General features: G+C 36.3%; 11 protein-coding genes across 11 annotated transcripts; 4 read left to right on the forward strand and 7 right to left on the reverse strand.

Annotated features, from left to right (window-relative positions):
* Positions 1-57: 57 nt before the first annotated feature.
* FDP41_010833 (uncharacterized protein) lies at positions 58-1,449 on the forward strand (the record flags this gene model as incomplete). The annotated part of the gene is made up of 3 exons (XM_044701174.1): positions 58-239; positions 292-385; positions 433-1,449. The coding sequence occupies 3 exons, from the start codon at positions 58-60 to the stop codon at positions 1,447-1,449; spliced, it is 1,293 nt and encodes a 430-aa protein (XP_044567567.1).
* Positions 1,450-1,555: 106 nt separating this feature from the next.
* Positions 1,556-2,399, reverse strand: FDP41_010834 (uncharacterized protein; the record flags this gene model as incomplete). The annotated part of the gene is made up of 3 exons (XM_044701175.1): positions 1,556-2,075; positions 2,147-2,208; positions 2,397-2,399. The coding sequence occupies 3 exons, from the start codon at positions 2,397-2,399 to the stop codon at positions 1,556-1,558; spliced, it is 585 nt and encodes a 194-aa protein (XP_044567568.1).
* Positions 2,400-2,419: 20 nt separating this feature from the next.
* On the forward strand, positions 2,420-3,724 carry FDP41_010835 (uncharacterized protein; the record flags this gene model as incomplete). Its single annotated transcript, XM_044701176.1, has 1 exon — positions 2,420-3,724. One exon carries the CDS (start codon positions 2,420-2,422, stop codon positions 3,722-3,724), a length of 1,305 nt encoding a protein of 434 aa, XP_044567569.1.
* A 15-nt stretch (positions 3,725-3,739) lies between these two features.
* Positions 3,740-7,066, reverse strand: FDP41_010836 (uncharacterized protein; the record flags this gene model as incomplete). Its single annotated transcript, XM_044701177.1, has 1 exon — positions 3,740-7,066. One exon carries the CDS (start codon positions 7,064-7,066, stop codon positions 3,740-3,742), a length of 3,327 nt encoding a protein of 1,108 aa, XP_044567570.1.
* Positions 7,067-7,421: 355 nt separating this feature from the next.
* Positions 7,422-8,171, forward strand: FDP41_010837 (uncharacterized protein; the record flags this gene model as incomplete). The annotated part of the gene is made up of 1 exon (XM_044701178.1): positions 7,422-8,171. The coding sequence occupies one exon, from the start codon at positions 7,422-7,424 to the stop codon at positions 8,169-8,171; it is 750 nt and encodes a 249-aa protein (XP_044567571.1).
* A 146-nt stretch (positions 8,172-8,317) lies between these two features.
* FDP41_010838 (uncharacterized protein) lies at positions 8,318-10,017 on the forward strand (the record flags this gene model as incomplete). The annotated part of the gene is made up of 5 exons (XM_044701179.1): positions 8,318-8,503; positions 8,665-9,224; positions 9,280-9,416; positions 9,544-9,947; positions 9,994-10,017. The coding sequence occupies 5 exons, from the start codon at positions 8,318-8,320 to the stop codon at positions 10,015-10,017; spliced, it is 1,311 nt and encodes a 436-aa protein (XP_044567572.1).
* A 3-nt stretch (positions 10,018-10,020) lies between these two features.
* FDP41_010839 (uncharacterized protein) lies at positions 10,021-11,529 on the reverse strand (the record flags this gene model as incomplete). Its single annotated transcript, XM_044701180.1, has 1 exon — positions 10,021-11,529. One exon carries the CDS (start codon positions 11,527-11,529, stop codon positions 10,021-10,023), a length of 1,509 nt encoding a protein of 502 aa, XP_044567573.1.
* Positions 11,530-11,595: 66 nt separating this feature from the next.
* FDP41_010840 (uncharacterized protein) lies at positions 11,596-12,699 on the reverse strand (the record flags this gene model as incomplete). The annotated part of the gene is made up of 1 exon (XM_044701182.1): positions 11,596-12,699. The coding sequence occupies one exon, from the start codon at positions 12,697-12,699 to the stop codon at positions 11,596-11,598; it is 1,104 nt and encodes a 367-aa protein (XP_044567574.1).
* A 209-nt stretch (positions 12,700-12,908) lies between these two features.
* On the reverse strand, positions 12,909-15,770 carry FDP41_010841 (uncharacterized protein; the record flags this gene model as incomplete). Its single annotated transcript, XM_044701183.1, has 1 exon — positions 12,909-15,770. The coding sequence occupies one exon, from the start codon at positions 15,768-15,770 to the stop codon at positions 12,909-12,911; it is 2,862 nt and encodes a 953-aa protein (XP_044567575.1).
* A 792-nt stretch (positions 15,771-16,562) lies between these two features.
* Positions 16,563-18,490, reverse strand: FDP41_010842 (uncharacterized protein; the record flags this gene model as incomplete). Its single annotated transcript, XM_044701184.1, has 5 exons — positions 16,563-16,881; positions 17,014-17,341; positions 17,546-17,727; positions 17,865-18,167; positions 18,318-18,490. The coding sequence occupies 5 exons, from the start codon at positions 18,488-18,490 to the stop codon at positions 16,563-16,565; spliced, it is 1,305 nt and encodes a 434-aa protein (XP_044567576.1).
* A 150-nt stretch (positions 18,491-18,640) lies between these two features.
* On the reverse strand, positions 18,641-20,405 carry FDP41_010843 (uncharacterized protein; the record flags this gene model as incomplete). Its single annotated transcript, XM_044701185.1, has 3 exons — positions 18,641-19,295; positions 19,378-19,910; positions 20,202-20,405. The coding sequence occupies 3 exons, from the start codon at positions 20,403-20,405 to the stop codon at positions 18,641-18,643; spliced, it is 1,392 nt and encodes a 463-aa protein (XP_044567577.1).
* Between the last annotated feature and the right edge of the window lie 163 nt (positions 20,406-20,568).

Here is a 20,568-nt window from a genome sequence, read left to right on the forward strand (position 1 = left end):
CTCCAAAAATTTGTTGTGCGGGCGGGAATTTTGCTTGCAAAACTACATTTTAAAAAAATGCAACAACCTCAAAATCAAGCATCATCCGCCATTGCTTCACCAATATCGAAACAAATTGCCGAAGATCAAGTCTACTCATCAGATGATTATATCGATGAAGACAGCGGTGATATCCTAAATGATATGAAGAAGGTTCAAAAGATATCTGAGGTTAAGGATTTAAAGACTCCCGAGAAAATGTATGTTGCTCATTTTGCTCTATTTGATAAAATTGAGAATAACCTTTGATAGAATTCAAGAGACCGAAACAGAAGAAGAAAAGGAAATACAAAATTTAGCAGAAAAGATGAATGAGTGGTGCTCAGCTCTTAGAACAGAAGTCATGGTATGTTTGTTGACGTTCTTCATCTGGTTTTACTTATCCTTCAATAGAATAATTTATTTGATTTGAAGAAAAGAAGTGTACAGAAACTTAACGAACTCCATCAACGAAACAATGACGATCGAGACGATTTATTGTATCAACATAAATTAAAAGAAGAGAAGTTACGAGATAGTATTGCAAAGAGAGATTACTATTTGGCACGATTCAAAACATTGACGTTCCGAATGGCAGATCAAATCGCTCATGCAAGAAGAGTTGAAAGAGAAAAGACATTATTGAGAAATATTTTAAGTAAATGGAAGGAATACACTGAAACAAAGAAAATGAAAAAGAATTTAGGCGCAATGCTGTTGCGAAACTATCGAAGAAATCAAGCAAGAAAAATTCTTCAAGGATGGTACATGTGGATTCTCAATGCAAAGCAAAACACCACAGAAAGAATATGGCAAAACAGACTCGACAATGAAAAAACTGAAATGAGGAATGATTATGAAATGAAAATTGAGAAATTGAAGGAGGAACTTCTCAAGTTAAATCAAGCTCTAGAGAGGGAGCAAAGCGACAAACTCGTTCTTCAAGAGAATTTGAAGAAGGCACTCATGCGAGGAGTTTGTGCAATGAACAACAAGTTCTTAGAAATTATCAAGGATACAAATATTAAGCCAACTCAGTCTTTCAATGTACAACAAGAATTGGAGGATGTTCTTAATGAGGATCAAGATGAATCCGAGTTCATTCAAGCCATGCAAAGTCAACAACCTCCAATCCCACGACCTTATCCAAATTATACCCCAGATAGCCAAACGTACGTCCCACCTCCCCAAATTCAATCGTACCTGGCTAACACACCACCACAAGGCACATCCACTCGATTTGTGACATCTCCCTTGGAAGCCACACAAGTAAGGAACCCACAACCTCAAATAAGAGTTGTGAGAGAGGCTGTCAGTTATCCACTCAAACAAACTTTCCAGTCGCCACTCCATCCACCCAAACCAACATCCACAAGCCCTCCAAACAACAAGCATAAACCTACGATTTCAAACACCAGCAATAAACGATAAAGTCAGCATGATACCTTACATCCGTCATTGCCTTAAATTTGAGCCTCTTAGTCAAAAGAACATCGTTCGCCAAGTTGATATATAATTTTCTTTTTGATGTGTTAATTTATTCTTGAACAACAGCAGCTGGAGCCTTGGAGACAGCAGTTGGCTTTTCAGTCAAAATGATTTCAATGTGTGATGGGTTAGCCATGAATGGGTTAATTCTTCCGTGAGCTCTGAAAGTTCTTCTTCTCATCTTAGGAGCTCTGTTGGCTTGAGTGTGAGCAATAACCAAATCTCTGACGTTCAAACCCTTGACTCTGGCATTGTTTTCAGCATTCTTCAAGAGCTTAAGCACAGCAAAGATTGACTTTGTTGGGTATCTGCTGTTAGCAACGTGGTGTTGCTTTCCGTTAGCATGTCTACCTGGACCACCGTTGAAGATCTTGAATGGCACAGATTCGGTGTGTCTCAAAACATTGTGCAAGTACTTCTTGGCTCTTCTCAATGACATACCCTTGATGGCATTGACTGTTTCAACAGTGTTCTTGAAGTGGACTCTGACACCTTCAACCTTAGCCTTGGCGTGCTTGGAGGTTTGGACGTCAACACTATATCTTTGGCGAGCAGCTCTTGTCATTGTTCTATTGAAAAAGAATTCAATCAATCCAACAAATCGAAAAATTAAAATCAGAAACGACAGAGTGAAACGTACAATCGGGATGTTGTGGCGTATTTTTTTTCAACAAATTTTTTCTGAATCTTAGTCAACCCAAACTATTTTTTTACAACGCGAAGTCAGTCCAACAAACAAAGGTCTCAAGCAAACACCAATGATTCAATATCGTAGTTCGGAAAACCTTCACAGAGTTTGCATGTTTTAGTTGAAAAGATATAAAAACTGGTTGATTGCTCACAACAATGATTATTGAAGTTTGAATGAGACTTCTATGACACCATATGACCATGTCGAGAATCCAAACAAAAAATGGCCACTTTGTCTCCACCACCACACGGGAATGATCCCAATGAACCTATTGAAACCGAATTGAAAGACAACAATCAATTTAATGAAGAAAATCACTCGCCGAGAGGTGGAGGAGGAGGATTTGGAGCTTCTCCATCACGATCCGATATACATCACCATGACGATTCTAACACATCGGAGGTACAACAACAACATGAAGACTATTTGGAAAATCAAAAATTAGGACCTTGTCTATACTTTACCGGAATATCTGTTGTTTCCTTGTTGTTGGTATCACTGATATTTAGCCCAGCGATCTCTCTGCTAATGTTCACTGCATTACTTCCATGTCTACTGATATTTATAATTATTTATTGCTTATTTCGGGACAAAATTAATTTAGAACTTAGTTTTCACGTTCTGTGGAGTGGTGCAGTTTCTGTAATACCCGTGTTTATCGTGGAGATTGGTGTTTCCCTGCTGTTTATACTATTTCTTTATGGAGTCAATGTTTTATCAATAGATGAGAATAACATTATAGGATCTATCGAAAAACAAGTAGAGAGCCTCTCATTTATTTGGAAAATTATTTTCGCATTGTTTCAATCCTTTGTGGTTTCTTCATTCTTTGAGGAACTAGCTAAAGTATTATTGGCTCTTAAAACAAGCAGCGGAGGAAGCATTTTCTCTCTTTGTTGTAAATTAGGGGATTATTCACAAAGACTTTTCTACTTTGACAATTATCATCCGTTACCTCCAATGCTCTATAGTTCATTAACAGCCCTTGGTCTCTCAACAATTGAAAATTTAGGATATATTCTAGTTGTTTCAGTGAGAGTATATTTTTTAACTGCCAACATGCCTTCACAAGAATTGATTATTTTACAATTTGGAGCATTAACTGTAGTTGGTAGAATTTTATTAGCTCTACCCTTGCACACGCTGACAGGTTGCTTAATCGGATTAAGAATCGTTCAGTACAAGATAAGAATGGAAACCCAGCATTTGACGGAGGTTCCAATTTTCATCAGCAGCAGATATCAGGAAAATTCAATGACAATTTGGCGGAAAATATGGGTGAACGTTGAGTTTTTTTGCTTTGTTATTTACCAACCAGTGTTGTTTCATGGATTGTATGACTTCATTTTGATGATTAATTTACATTTTGCTTTCAGTTTGGTGATGTGTGTTGTTTTGATCCTTGTTTTATTCGCCTTTGTGGTGATCATGTACAAACGTTTAGTAGTTCAATGGAGAGACTTGAGTGCTTTGGAAATAGGTCGAATTATTGATCAGGATTCAGAAGAAGAGCTCGAAGTTCCTTGAGGATACAATAACAATTTATTTTTTGACCTTCTTACTCGAGCTTCCTGTGCTTGATGAAGAGCCCATATTTTCTAATTTTCTCTTGGCTTTTTCTCGCTCTTGGGCTTTAAGATCATCTTGGTACTCTTTTTCAATAAGCTTGATTAACGTATCGCAACGTTTTTGAATTTCACTGGCTGTTCTTGTTTTGATAAACCAATCAAATCTGAATTCCCAAGCTTTTCTTATTTGTGCTTTGACCTCCTCCCAGTAACCATATCCTAATTTTGCTGTCATACAACAAATAAAACTATCTTCTTCTGGTGTGAATTCTTTGGCCTGATTTTGTCCATAGTTGAACTGCATTTCCAACCAAGGGTTAATATATTTCTGAGTTTTGTATCGAAGCATTAAATTATTGTTGTCAATTTTCTGAAGTTGAGATTCTCCTTTTTCAATTCTCTTAATGATTTTGTCGTAGTCCTTGATTTCTTTGTATCGCTTCCAGAATACTTTGGAGTACTTCTTTACCTGAGCTACAGATTTGCCCTCAACCTCTTTAGCAATATTTTCAATATCGTTTCGACCATATTTTTCGCAGCCACGAATATAATTTTGGAAATCCTTTTTGCTCCAAGTATTAAACCCTTCCTGTAAAAGTTTTTTTCTTTCTTGTTTTTCTTCAGGAGTGAGTCCTTCCTTTTTATCTTCTCCCTCGTCAGCGCTTTCCTCAGCCTCTTTGTTTTTCTTCTTTGAAGTTTTTTTATCTTGGTCATATTGAGATTCTTTCTGCCATAGCTCGAGCAATCTTGTTGTATTCAAAAATTGGAAATCATAGTATTTTGGCTCTTTTGGACCACGTCTTGTTTGGGCCTCTTCTATGGCAATCTGTTCTGATTGTTTGTTTCTTCGTCCAAGCCTTTCGCTTCTAGATGTGTGAGATTCATCTTTCATAGCCTCTTCCTCTAATTGTAGAATAAACTTGTCATTCTTCTTGCAAAACTTTGCTTTGTAATTCTTGGAAACTAATTTTTCTAAGGCCTTTGCTGATGCACTCTTTGTATCAAAGTAAAGTATACAACTCTTTTTCTCTCTAGAAATGATCACTTCGTCAAGAAGCTTTTCTTCCTCTCCAATATCTTGAACAAGGGTGTCTTCGGTAACATCGTCTGAGAGTTCCTCAATCACAATCATAGGGGTAGCCTTTTTGGAGTAATCCAAGCCCTCAAATTCGTACAGATTGCTCTCTCCCGTAAGAGAAAAGTTAAGCAAATTGTTTTGGCAGACTTGTTTGTATTGTTGGTCAATCTCTTGAATCTTCTTTTCACCTCTAGATAAAATAGAATCCAAATCTTCATCTGTAATTGTTGATTCTGTGCTTTTGAAGACTTCCTCAGCGCCAAACTTGATCATAGACATGAGTTCTGTTTTTGACAGTTTGTTATGCTGCTCAGCAAGTCTACCTTGTTGAATTACAACCGCGTCGAGATATAATTTCTTGACTGCTCTTTGGTAAATCTTTTCCTCAATGGAGTCCTTTGATATTAATCTATATACATTGACTGGTTTCTTCTGACCAATTCTATGGCATCTGTCTTGAGCTTGTAAATCGGCCTGAGGGTTCCAGTCACTATCAAAAATAATTACAGTATCTGCTGTGGCGAGGTTAATACCTAAACCACCAGCCCTGGTAGAAAGTAAGAAAATGAATTTGGTGCTACCTTCTTTGTTGAATTCATCTAAATATTGTTCTCTCACTTCACTTGATGTTTGACCATCAATTCTACAATATTCATAGCTTTTGTAGTAGCAATAATCCTCTAAAATATCTAAAACTCTTGTCATTTGAGTAAAAATCAAAACTCTGGATCCTTGTTCCTTCAATCTTTTAAGTAGCTTGTCCATTAACACCATTTTTCCAGAATTGTTGATCAAGTGATCCCCCAATGTATATGGTGGCCCAGGTTCAGCTCCGTCGAAGAGATATGGATGGTTACAACATTTTCTGAGTTGCATAACAACGTTTAAAAGCCGAACCTTTTCTCCTCCCTTGATAGCATTCAAATCTTTCGTGAGAATACTGCGGTACCATTCCTTTTGTAATTTGGAAAGACCACACTCGACATAAATTTCTTTTTTAGGAGGAATTTCTGTTTTAACCTCAGTTTTCAATCTTCTCAACATGAAAGGTTTTAACACTTTGTGAAGTTGTTCGATGATGTCAGTCTCCGCTTGTCCCTCTTTGAGATTGAACCACGTATCAAAATCATCGGCAGAGTTGAAAACTTCTGGTAGCAAAAAGTTTAACAAACTCCATAACTCGTGCAAGTTATTCTGAAGCGGAGTACCTGTTAACAGTAATCTATACTGGCAGTCAAATACTCTTACGCATTGAGAGAGGATAGAATTCTCATTCTTGATACGATGAGCTTCATCAATAATAATGCTGTACCACTTAAACTTATTCAAAGCAGCCTTTTCTTTGATTGCAATTTCATAAGATGTAACGAGCACTTCAAACTTTCCTCCAATTAACTGAGTTTCTTTCAGTTTTTTTCTAGTATCTCTGTCACCATGGAATTTAAGAACAGATAAAGAAGGACACCATTGAGCAGCTTGGTTAACCCAGTTAGGAATAACGCTCTTTGGTACTACTACCAAATGTGGTCCTCTAATTCTTCTAATGAACTTTAAATAGGCTATCCAGGTCAATGTTTGTACTGTTTTACCTAACCCCATTTCATCAGCAAGAATACCATTTACACCTCTATCGTGAAGTCTAATAAGCCAATTAACTCCATCAATTTGGTAGCTTCTCAAGGTTGTATTTTCAATGAACTTGGGAGAAGAAGTTAGTAAAACGCTTTGATAGTCATCCTCTTCTTCTTCCAGCACTTCACGAATGATTTCTTCATCTTCCTCTTTTTCGGAATGTTTTCTTCTTGATCCGCCTGTTTTTGCTGATGAATCATTTCCTTCATTGATTGTGTGCATTGATAAGGAAGGAATAAAATTAGAATAAATTTCTGTTTGTTCGAGAAGATGTTTGAAAGAAGTTTTCACTTTTTCTTGGGCGTCTTCAACCTTTGCAAGTTCTTTTTTTTGTTTTTCCTTCAATTTGTTAAGAAGTGTCTTTTGTTCCTTTCGGATTTTCTCTAAATGTTTACTCGTTTGCTCGGAGATGAATTGGTATTTTTCTTGAGGTTCTTCCTCTTCTTCTTCGGAAGACTCTTCTCCGTCTTCTCTATAATTACCACTTTTGTCATTATCTTCCTCTTCACTTTCTTCGTCTTCCATCAAGTCATCAGCTTCAGGTTCCTCTTCTTCAACTGGTTTTTTCTTTCTTGTTGATCGTGGTGGCATTTTTTTCTGTTTGGAAATTTGTTCGTCAATACAAAAAACGTTTCAATTTGTCATTGTTGGTTGAAGGCCATCATCAAGAGATCACCGCTGTTGTTTCGCCACCCAGTGAATAAAAGGGAGTTATACTACCTTGATGCCTTTTGCACTTCAAAGCGAGATTGCAGGTGGATAACAAAAGAATGGGTTACACCAAAGTTCCTTGTTGAAGAGGAACAAGACAGGTTTTTTGTCCCCTTACAATAGCTCGTCCAATCAACCGACTTTGCGCGTGTTGTAATCGGCCTGTTCATCGCCCAAAATAAAGCCTTCAAGCACTTGCAAAAAAAATATCATCACGCACACATCAACAACAAAAATGTCTGACGAAGAATCATGGAGATCAATTGATACTACTGGCACAACTCTCACTGTTATTGACGGAAAGCAACAAATCATTTTGGACAAAAAGGTTACCCACAAGGCCTTCAAAGAAGTTCTCGAATACCTCTATACCGACAAAGTCAGCTGGGACAAAGATACCGAAAAGGATTTGATCAAGGAAACACAAGAAGCTGCCAAGTACTTGCACCTTGATCGATTGGAAATTATTGCCGAAACATACTTGGATAAGACCAAGAATGTTGCAGTTCCAGAATCCACATGGTGGAAGAATATGAAGTGGGCTTTTGAAAACTTGAGAACCGGAAAGTGGAATTTGTCTGATTTGACCTTGGTTTGCAAGGAAGAAGACAGAGATGTTGAAGTTCCTTGCCATGCGGTTATCTTGACCAGTGCTTGCAAGTACTTCCATGGTATGCTTTTGGGTGATGTTGATAACGAACAAAAGAAGACCATGAGAATTGAAATTGAAGATGCCACAGAAAAGCAAATGTTGGCCATTCTCAAGTACATTTATACCCGTGAATTCGAAGTTGAAGTTGATGATGTCGTTGGTGTTTGGATCGCCGCTCACAAATTCTTGTTGGAAGATTTGCAAGTTGAATGTGAAAGTATGATCATGAAGAACATTACAAAGGACAACGTAGAAGAGATCAAGAAGATTGCCGAAATGGTTCAATCAAAGAGAATCATTGAGCTCTGTGAAGAAATTCAACACAAGAATTAATTTTGTATCTCCTTTGTAAATCATACCATCCTCTCATTAAAACTAAAAATTTCAAATTCGTCTTCTTATTTGCTGATGATCGTAATCCTTTGAATCGGTCGATTATTATTCTTGTCTGAAATTGATTTCAAAAAATCTTGAGCCAGATGTCGCAGAAAGGAGGTGAACAAATTGCCCGAGTCATCTTGTTGTTTTTCATTCTCTCGTTGTCGTCTCAGACTTTTGTTTTTGCATCGATACCCATTCCTTTCTATTCTGCCATACTCCAACCATCCAATGTTCATCAAAGAATTCGAGTGCATGAATACTCTTTGACCAAACCCTTCTATCAGGTAGGTGTCAGTATATAATTACATCAATTCTTGTTGCTATCTTGAAATGATTTCGTGTGCGATGACTCGGTTCAATTTCAATCATTTCCGATGATGACATGATACGCTCGCTCTCAATATACTCCTCCTTCTGTTAAATCACTACTCATTGGTGATGGCAGTGGTGGTATTTTTGGTTGCGAGATGAAACATTAAATCGTCATCATGCTTTCACCTATTCACTATCACTTTGTAGAGGAAGATCCAATTCATGTCTCTTCGATGGAGTATTTATGATGTTTGCTACAGTGGATCATTCCACTGGAAAAACCTTTCAAAAAGTTGAACATTTCAATTATGAACATTTGCAGGTCGTTCATGATGGCACTTATTTCCACATTAAAGTGATGAATCCATCACAACAAAATGAAACACTCTATGAACTCAAACCTTTAAAAGATGGACAATATCAAATTTATGGAAATATGAGAGCAAACTCTCCAAATTTATTCTTTTCTGACAAGGTGGATAATTCTCTTAAAGTCCATTACAATTTTACTATTGATCGAATTTATGGATATTATGGTCAAAAAATTTTTGAAATGCCTGATGAGCGATTTAAAGGAATTATCATGTGGAATACTTATTCACATAATAGTCAAGTGAAGGGAGTATTAAATTATGGATCTAAGGATATTACGAGTACCATTGTTCAAGCCAGTCATGAGAAGAGATTTCGATTGTAAGTTTTGTGGTTCACATTTGGACTTATTCCATGACATTTGAATCCTAACTAGTTATTGTGATATGAATTTTGGAGAATACTTGCCAACAGCTCCAAACAATGATAATGGAGATAGAAAGTATGCTTGGGGTTGGTACTATGCTAATATTCCGAGTGTCAATTATGAAAATGAGTTGTCCATCATTGCAGGTTTGTTTTTGAAAAGAATTTTACACATTCCTTAAAGGAGTTTTCTTTTTTACACACACACTTTCTGTATATGTGTTTTTTCTTCGAACGACATTTGAAACGGTGCACCATCACCTTGCTTTTACAGGTACTGGAAGAACATTTGCAGGTTTTCCATTATTCGCAATGGATGCCAGGTTTGCTGATATTCGTTTAAACAGCACACATCATATTGAATTGACTGAGCTGATCATGTACGATGAAACTTTCTACTACACCAATGATGGAATAGTTCACAAATTCTCTGTGGATAGAAGTGATTGGACGACCATCTCGGACAACTTTGGATCAGCTGATATTCCATTGACACAACTTTGCACCATGGAAACAGATACCTATTTAGTAACCATGAATTTCAAATCGAAAGAGACTGACTACAACCGATTGCTGTTCCCTTTGAATCATGAGCTGTTCTCAGATTTTGAGGCATTGGGTGTTTCTACACATCTCAAAGTGGTTTACAAGCCAACAAATCAAGCCATTGTCGATACAGTAATTTCATCAACCACTGGTTTAGAGTTTGGATATGGTGTCAAAGCAAAAATTCCAACACAATTCTTGAAATTTACTTAAAGACTTTCTTAAAGTCCTTTTCATTAACAAATCCAAATTCATTTTCTGAAATGAGCTGTCGAAGTCTATCTCTAAAGGTGGTAGATCCCAATGTTCCAACACATTCTGTACATATCCAATCAAAACATTGAGTGTATGCAACTCCAGAAAACATTTTCGAAAATGCCTGTTCAACAGATAAATGTTCATTTCCTTGCTTAATTTCACTCACCAAATCCTTTCTTTTCTCTGTCGAATTTTTCTTTGTGGAAAGAGATGAAGGACGCTTCAGCACTTCGTCCGTAACAATTTGTTCTAGATAGAGAGCTAACCCTTCTTTAATATGGAATGGGAATCCAACCAGATTTCCTACCCAAAAATGTGACAGTTCATGAGAAAGTATTTCAACAAATGGGCCCAACTTTTTCATATCCATAGCACTATTAGCTGTATGTTTTTCGAGTAAGGTAATGCAACCCCAGTTTTCCATACCTCCACCAATAATCAAATCAGGAATAATAATCCAATCAATTTTAGAGATTTGTTGTTTTGAGAGGGCGCTGTCGAAATAGTTTTCCAGAATTGGTAAAATTTTACATGACATGCCAAGTACAGTTTTGGCATTCTCAACAATAAGCGATGTTGATTCCAAATAATTGACGCTAATCGGAATTTCAATACCATCTAAATTGGATGTAAATTCTGTTTCTATACATTCAAATTGCCCAATAAATAGTCCTACTAGATATATTGACATTTTAGGAGTAGTATTGAAGGTGATTGTCTTTTTGGAATCGTTTTTCGTTTTGGGTGTTGTGTTTGAAATACATTTGAAATTTGAATGTAAATTGCTTACTGAAAGCTGGAAAGTAGCCTTCTCCTCCCAATCATCAAAACAAGGAAATACATAATGAGCAAATTGAGCCTCAAAATGAGAGCACAAAATCTTGCTTCCGATTTTTGGATGAACTGAATAGAACAAGCCTGACATGGCTTTCTTAGCAGGTACAACCAATCCTTTAAACGATATTTTGATTTCATATTTTCCAACATTGAGAGGTTCGATTGGAGATGTTATCATCAAGCCTTTTCTTTTTAAATTCTGTTCCGATAAAGAATGTTGAGAAGAATTACTTGATTTCGTTTCATTTCTTTTTTCTTTGTTTTTCTTTTTTCCACTATCCGATGATGATGCAACAGCTATCGTCCTTTTCAATTGTTCAAATACAACTCCTTTTAATTTGTTCTTATTCTTTTCAATACTCACTCCTAAAATTTCAACTCTGTCCGAGTTGCAATCGAGTTCAATGCTTGATAAAATAGTGTCATGTTCAACATCATCCGAATTGGAAATATTGCAATGAATGGTCAAACTTCCATTGAACAACACATCATTTCCATTTGTTTTGTCATTATAAAAATCATCGGAAAGAGTAATAGACAATTCATAGTGAGAGGGATGTATCACCGAACCAGCTGCTGCTAGTTCATCATGAAGATTGAATGAGTTCTTTGAAATCATTTTTTTGAACAGAAAAAACAGAACCTATCATACTGAGAGAGAGTGAATCCTCGTGTGTTGATGAATTTAATCTAATTTAAATCTTTCTTCGAGTTCATGATCAATTTCTTTCAGAACCTTTTCACATCCTCCTTGAAGACAAAGAATTCTTTCGTTTTTCAAGGGCTTCAATTCTTCGTTGTGAATCGTGTCCAATTCTTCTTGACCAACATTAATTCTAATGAGAAAACTTTGGTCACAATCCAGTAATACACATTCATTTTCAAGTCTCACGGATGGAACCCTCAATCCACATCCAAGTTCAATAATTACAAAGGGATATTTCGTATTTCCATATTCGGATAGGCATTGCATTTCTCTTGAAAATGTCTCCACAGAGCACTCCCATGCAATATATCTATCCTCTTCCTCCTTATTTCTAATATATTGTCCCAAATCACCAAACATTAATACATTAGGCATTGAATGTTCTTCGCAGTGTGGACAAGTCAGTTTTTGTAGATCTTTTGAATTAATTTCCATAGTATTTTCATCAATTTCAAACTCATCTAAATTAGACACTTTCCATACAGATTTTTCAGAGCATGGTTTTCCACATTGCCAATTAAAAACATGACCATGAATGTTATAAATTTCTTCCCGATTAAAATATCGACTAAAATGATTGTCAACATTGGAAGAATAAATAAAAACATTCTTAGCTATTTTGTGATTATTTTCTTCATTAAACCATTCCGAATCAGAGAGTAAAGATTTTTGTTTTTCAAAAAATTCATTTGGTATTATTTTCTTCTCAAACATTTTTTCTTTCCATTTTTGCAATATTTGATATCCGGAGTGAGAGGGTGTTTTGAAATAAGTTTGAACACAATGAATCCAAAATCCATAATACTCTAATAACATATCATCACAGCATGAAACAGGTCTTGCAAGATCATGATATTCCAAGTTCTTTTTTTTGTACACTTGATGACTCGCAATATCTTTATAAACAGCGAGGCCAGAATCTTGTGAAAAGCCAGCTCCACAAGTAATCAGAAGAAAGGAAGCTTTTGATAGGATTTCCGCTGCTTTTTTAATGTTATTCATGTGATGAAGTGTGGCGCCCTTCTCTCCACGGTTGGGAGAATTGGAGAGACTGGAGTCATCTTGCGAGTGCGAAGGAATCATTTTTTTGAATATTGAATTGGCTCAGTCGGAAAGTTTCGACACTGGAACTTTTCCATTCGAATGGTATCTTATTCTTCCAAACTTGACTTATGAATGTATGCAGCGTTCTGAAAACGAGATTTTGTCAAAATTTTACCAACGAGATTGAACATTTCGTTGAAAAAGTTACTCAGCATCAAGCTTCAAACACAGCGAGGTGCTTTCGCAATTTATTTGTGTGGAGAGTCCTGAATGGAGGGAGGTACGAGGTAGTAAATGGTAAGAATATCTTCTTTGGTTAAGAAGGATAATAGGTGTTGTTGTGAATCTGATGACATGGTCATACTTGATGGTTGTGCCTTCAATAATTTCAGACGTTCAATTTCACTGCCAACCAATAGACATAATTTGGCTTTGATATGGTTTCTCTCTACCTCTTGTAATTCTAATATTAATGGGCTGTACAATTTGTTCACTCTTCCAAACCTTGTGCTAAATATGGTGAGTACCTTAAGTCCTTTTTTGATCATTTCATAATAATCGACTCCATCACCACCCAAATTTTGTCGTTTGCCTTGTTCAATTTCCTTAATGACTTTTAAATGTACCCTACAAGCAGCAGCGACAGCACTGAGCATGATTGGGTAAGCTGCTCCAAATTTATCTTCACATGCGATATCAATTAAAGCATTTGCTGACTCTTCAAGCATTGGATCTGAAGTGATTCCACATTCCTGTAAAACGAGTAACCTAATACCATGATTTAAGGCCATCCGTACCCGACTCGACATTTGGCCTTGTTCATCTTTCAAATTTCTATTGGTTTCGTGCTGATAAAACAATTTAGAAACCAATTCTAAAAGGGTAAGATATAATTTCACAGTATCTGTTGTAATTGTTTTAGAAACGATTTCAAGTAGAGGTTTTGGTGCTTGCTTAGCTCCAGAACACATTTTGTAAAATCCAATCAATAAATTTCCAATATCATTCTTATCTGAATGCTCTTCATTTGTGGAAGAATCTAGAAGTGATCGAGAGCTAGATTCTGAATCTTTTACAGCCATTCCACATGCCATTTCGGCAACATGTTTCAACATTTTCAAATGATAGGTATTCACATGAACGATATGATCTGTGGCTGTATTTTGTTCTGCCTGATCAAAATAATAATCTACAAAATGTAAGAAAAATCTGGCATCTTCTAAATTGCCTTCTCCACTGCAGTACATGGACAGATTACAATATGAACAAGCAACTAGGAAATTTTCATAGGTATTAAATACGGTAGATAGTATGGATTTGGCTTTTTGATGAGCAGATTCAGCTTCTGCTTTGAGACCTTTTCTTTGACACATTAATGAGTGAATACTATACAGTAAGGCACTTGCCTCTGCTTGTTTCTTTTCATTTCGTAGCAGATGAGAAACAGACTGTTCATCAATGAGGGGAAAACTTGTTGATTTACAATAATCTTCTAATGTTAAACGTTTCATTAATTGTTCTGTAATGACATCGATAGAAACGTTTGGATCATTGGCTATAGTTGTGGCACTAGAGGAAGTTGTGGTGATGTTGGTGTTGGTAGTACGAACATTATTCGTGTTTGGATCTTCAACCATATTCGATAATTGAAATAGAGTACTTATAGAGTCAGAGGTCAGTAACGAGTGCAGAGTGTTGACATTGTTTGTTTCGTCATTGTTTCGCAAAGATGATCGAATTTGATAAAGCCAATCCTCTGGATTATATGTTGGTAATGGGTTAGCATTCATAGAAAATTGATTTACGTCCAGCAATGAGGTGTTGGATGGAATTAAGAATTGTTGTGGTTGAGGAGGTTGATTCAGTAGGGAAAATAATTGAGATTCTAGTTGAGATTGTAAAGAAGGTTGCAATTGAGATTCTAGTTGAGGAGGATTCAAAGAAAAAAGTCCAAAATTGTTGAGCACATTGTTGAAAGCACCGCTGGTCGGTTGTTGCATGAGAAGTTGTTGTTGTTGCTGCTGCAATATTAATTCTTGTTGTTGTTGTTGCTGATTCAGCAAACCAGTGTTGGTAATGTTATTATTGATAGTAGTATTTGACACTTGCTGATCCTCAATGATATCCTCTTTTGTTTTTTGATCATCCAATTCGAATTGATCTTCATAATCCTCATGCAGAAAGGACTTTCCCTGTCGTCCTTTTTTTCTTGGTTTTCTATATACACATTCTATACCTCTTAGAGCACAGTAGGAACATGTTGGAAGTTTTTTGTCGCATTTTCTATGCTTGACTCGACAAGAGACACAAGAAATTTCAAAATGGCTGGGATCAGTTGTAGAATTGGAAGATTTTGTTTGACCATTTTCCTCAATAAATAATAATTGACGAGAATGTTCATTTGTTTTAGATGAGTTGTGAGATTGAGATGTTGAGGCAGGATATGGTTTAAATATGAGCGTGCTTGTTTGTTGTTGGTGATGGCGAGGAGAGTTACTATTCGTTGTGGAATGTTTTCGTTTTGAAGGCTTTGAGTTGGTAGCGCTTGATGTGACAAGAGCAACGGGATTATTTGTGGTCGATTGAGCAGTCGGTAGATTACCAATAATGATGTTGTTGTTACAGGATGTTGTTGAAGGAAAACCATCATTTGTGATCGTTCTAAAGCAATTTGAATCACTATTGGGAGGTGTTGATGGTGGTGTTGATGAAGAAGAGCAAATATGTGCTTGAGCAGAAGTACCATCTTCGCTACTACTGCTTGTATTGGCTGTTGAAGAGGAATTTGAGGATCTAAAGTTCAAAAATGTGGAACCTATTGAATCGCCGAGTTGTGGTACTACCAGTGATGATGATGCATGATGATGCTGATTTGAAATTTGTTCAAGTCCTGCTCTATGGGTTGTTGTGAAATTAGTACCGGCTAAAGGGTTCTTGGTCAACGATTGCTGAAAATTATTGATTATAATTGGTAATTCCTCTTGATCGGATCCTATTATTACTGGTGGTGATATATTCGGAATGGTTTGATGATAGTAGGATGCTCCGCTACTTTCCTGAACGAAATTAGGTCTTGTCGGATCATCAAAAAAAGCATGCTGATGATTCATTTTTGAATTGAATAGTGTTGATACTGAAGAAGTGGAACAAGTTGAGGGGGTTTTGAACAGAGTTTGAGCTTGCTTGTTTTGAGTGTTGTGGTGGTGGTTGGAATCCGTGATTGAAAAAAAATTGATGGTGTTGTTCTTCATGTATTTTTTCTTTGAGGAGGGATTGAATCATCGACCCTTGTCGTGTCAGATCAGCCCACGAAATGAGATTGCCCGAGCCAAGAAGCTGTGCAGAAAAACGACAAGAATAAAATCAATTCAACTCGAGTGGTCATGAAGACGAATATTTTCCTCATTTCGAACTTTTTAATCAGAATTTGGAAACCAAAATCAACTGAGAATCTTAACGAATATGATCTTTTTCTCCATTGTCGTCATGCAACGTTGACAAGCATTAGAGAAGGAATTGATCAACCCTACCCAAGCTATTGATCCTATTATGGTTATTTGTGCATCCATTTTTAATCTTCATTCGATAGGGAAATAGAGAGACGCGTATGAAATTGTTGGGAATGTGTTTACTTTTGATTAGGATACTTAAAAATATTATGTAAGGAGCCATAGCTCAGGGGTTAGAGCATAGGATTGCAATAATGGTTTGCAGCTATTATCCTGTGGTCGCGTGTTCGATTCACGCTGGCTCCTAATTTTCATTTTTTAGGGCAAGAATTATTGTCAACATCAATATTTTCGATTTTTGTGTGCGACAATTTTTAGGTGTGTAACTTTTTAGTAACAAATTATCAAACTTGAATCAAAATTTTTATCTTTAAATTACATCCACACATCACCTTACTCCTCTGAAATGGGTTCACCCAATGCTTTTCTCTTTTTAACGTACGAATTAATTCCAATATATGCCACAATGCCCAGACTGGTCAAAGCAATGAATCCACCGAAAACAGCCAACAAAATGGGAGCCACTAAATCAGAGTCTGTGGTGACGACACTTTCTGAAGAAGAACAAATCCACTTGCTCAAATATTCATTTCTAATTCTACTCTGTAAATCAGAAGGTAATGGAACAAAAGTAGAGGAAATTATAACATTCTCAGCATCAGAAGAGTACAAGAACATAAAATATCGATAGAGAACTTTGGCCGCATTGCATCTGTTGTCATTCATTCGGTTCATGTCATTCAATGAATTCAAATGTTAAAAAAACACACAACAGATCGAATTGTGTGAATTTCAAGAACATGTACACACATTTCAACACTAATGATTGACATGAACAACTTACTCTTCCATCGACTTGCTCTTATAAATCAAATAAGAGTAACCAGCTATAGGATAACTGTTCTCACCTGGTGCATTGACAATATTTGCAGTAAAACGACTATCGAATGCATCTTTGAAATCAGACATGGCACTTTTACATGTTTCTTCCGTAGCAGCAACAGCCTTTCCAGCAGCATTAATGATTAAGGCAGAAGTTTGTTCAATGATAGCATCTGGTGTATTGTAACCAATGGTATAGGGATTGAGAAGGACATAATTTCCTAATGAAGAACTTCCTTTCTGTTTGGAAATGTTGATGGGAGTTTCATTGGGCCATGCTGAGGGAAGTGCTGTTATTGTTGTTATTGTTAAGTATTTGTGATTGTTATTATTATTGAAACGAGAGATTAGTATATATATATACAACACATCCATTCAATACAATAATAGAATGTATATACAACACACATATTATAAGGTTTTCATAGTGTCCATGATTGATAGATTCATCATCATTCACATATATTGCATCAACATGAAACACGATCACTTACGGACAGTTCCGAGGTACCATGTGGTGGCTCCATTCGATGCTGCTGCAAAAGCGGTCAATGCACTGGTGAATAATTCAGTGGTACCCGAAGAGTCCGATCTCACCACACGCTTAATGGGTTGATTTGGTAATTTAGAGGCGATCGATGGATTTAATGCAGCAATGGATGGATCGTTCCAATTACTTGAATCATGAATAGAGGTTTTTGTAAGTGAACGGAAGATCAATTAATATTCACAAACCATTTGACAATCGAATAATACCATTGTTCATTCGATCATTTTCAAAAATAAAAACAACAAATATGCACTCATACTTACGAAATTCTTCCTGAAAAGATGTCTACCAATAACTTTCGATCCAAAATCAATCTTTCAGAACTTGATAATTCTGGTAAATTGTAAACCACCAACACATTCACTCCAATGAATGGAATGACTTGAAGACCTGGTACTTGATTGTATTGATTGTTGGAAGGAATGACCTCACTTCCCGCATAATCAAATGGATTACTTGTGAATGGAAGTAAATTGGTAACTCCAGTTCCACTTCCTACTGGATTGTAAGTGAGTTCAATGTTGTTTTTAAAGTGATTGATGGAAAATTGTTGACTCAGAGATTTACTGGAATATCAATGTGAGAATGTTGTTTGATTTGTTGAAACAAAGACCATATTAAATGTGGTTTTGTCATCATCAATGATGACCAGTAGTGTAGATGCAGTTATGGGAACCCATTGATGTATTCCCAAAACAAAAAAAAGAAATACCTACTGTACTCCTTCCGATAACGAAGAACCACCTCCTGCGATGTAAATGTTGGATGCTGGGAAAGCAGCTGTGACAAAGGAAGTCATTAAAGTTTGAATGAGGAGAGTGAAGGTTGTTACCACTGCAAGAGTCAACACAACAGAAGAGAAGAGGTTGAGAGGTCGTTGTTGATTCATTTTGTTGTTCGCTCTTTTTTGTTGAGTCTCTCTTTATTGTGAACTGAATCACCTTTCTGCCAAACGTATAAATTGTGAACGTTTTTTTAAAAGGAAATTTGATGTTGTGAACACCAAGTCAAATTTACAAAGACATCATCACAAGAAACTTTACTGCTCTTCATCATAAATGAAAGAATAAGTATCTCTTGGGTCTTTGAAGGGACAATCAGGAATAAAGATAACATCTCCATCTTCATCAACCGTTTCTTTGGAGGCTGGTTTGTATTCTTCTAGATCCTCAAATTTGATATGTTTGAGCCAAAATGCACGATCCATGGACTTGAGGAATAGCCATTCATATCGATAATTATTTTCAAAGTTGTGATCAATTGCGACGAGACTGTTTACGAAATCATCGAGTTCTTTGTGAGTTTTAAATTTCTTTTTGTTTTCTTCCAAGTTGAAAGCTTTCTTAAAGCTATCACTCATTTTGAATACCAAATCACTTTGTCCTTTTGTTTTGAGCTTTTTCAGAAATTCTCCAAGTGGTCCCTCAGATAATTTATCTCTTGATAAACCAATGTTTTGAAGTACATCATCCACAAAGTCTTGACAATTTCCACTTTTTCCAGGTTCAGTGTCTCGTTCTTTATATTGCATTGTTGTATTCCATTTCACAATTACTGCACTAAGCTTTTCGACAACTTTGCGAACATCTTCATTTGTTTGTAATTGTTCAATATCTGCGGATAACATGGCTGCAGAACTGACACATTTTCTTGGCACACAAATTGCGCTGTTATTCCATTCAATAAGCCAGGGTCTATGGGACATAAAAATTACCACAAAGTGAATATTGAATGGAAATGTTCAAAAAAGCCATTTGCAAGTTGAATTAAACATACCCTATTTGAATAGCAGAATGAAACATTCCCAACTCTGGTAATAAATCCAGTCTACTAAGAATTGGTGACATCATTCTTCGGAAAGCTTTTCTTCCCTTTGTTCGGGCAATCTCTGAAATCACAATCTTCACTTTGACAGTATTTTGCTCGAGAATCTTATTCAAATTAGGATCTTTGGTACCAATGATAATATCTTGCTCATTCAGAATATCATCATCCTCTTCAACTTGGTTTGTGTTAGTTTGTTTCATTTGGTTGAGTTCATTATCAACGCTTGCTGGTACCATTGATTTCATTCCGCTACTACTACTTCCACCACTTGTTGAGAGGTGCTCTTCATCAAAACCTTTCGATTGTTGCAACATTTTCCGAGCAAGTTCTACTGTGTCCAGCCATTTTGTGGTGAGGTAGGTTGCTTTAAGTTTTTCTTCTGTGCCCAACACTTCAGCAAATTGCCTCATAATGTTAATATCTTGGAGCCTTGCTCTGTAAATATCATTGTTTTTGAGTTTTTCCATAATGTGTTCAATTCCCTGTATTAATTGTTTCGGATTCGTAATATATGAATAACATAAGAGTTATCATTTGGATCAACATGTTGCATTGAAAACGTTTCATCAAGAATGGACATCATCATTGTGTATCATTCGTGTTCATGAATGTAAAGAAGAAGAAGAAGCACAATCACGATGCATATAAAACCGTGTTTTCATGATAATCAATGATCGGATAATATTAAGATCAAGATTAGTGAATATTTACAAGTTCATCATCATTCCGATATCATCACAGTCGAAAATAGATTTTATAAAACAATAACATACTTTTTCATACATTTCCTTGCTCTTGACGGTAGTTGTACTTTCAGTTCCGCCATTTACAGAAGGATTAATTGAAACAGTTGTTGTAGCGGTGGTATTAGTGTTTGTTGTTGCCGTGTTAGTGTTTGGTGCTGTTGTTTGTGTTGTGGATGATTTCTCGGATGGTCTTCGCCCCGTGTTGGAGCCTTTTGATCCCTTTGAGCCCATTTTTATTGGCTTGAAGAAATGATTTCAACAACAACATCTTTAAGAAGCAAAGCATCACCTTCTCAAATTCTGCATATTCAATCATGAAAACTCAAAATTTGGGCAAAAGTTCTCATTCAGAGCAAATACAAGACGTGGAATTGAATTCAATAACCCTCCTGTT

This window comes from Naegleria fowleri (genome assembly GCF_008403515.1).
Source record: "Naegleria fowleri strain ATCC 30894 chromosome Unknown tig7, whole genome shotgun sequence".
NCBI lineage: Eukaryota > Heterolobosea > Eutetramitea > Acrasida > Naegleriidae > Naegleria > Naegleria fowleri.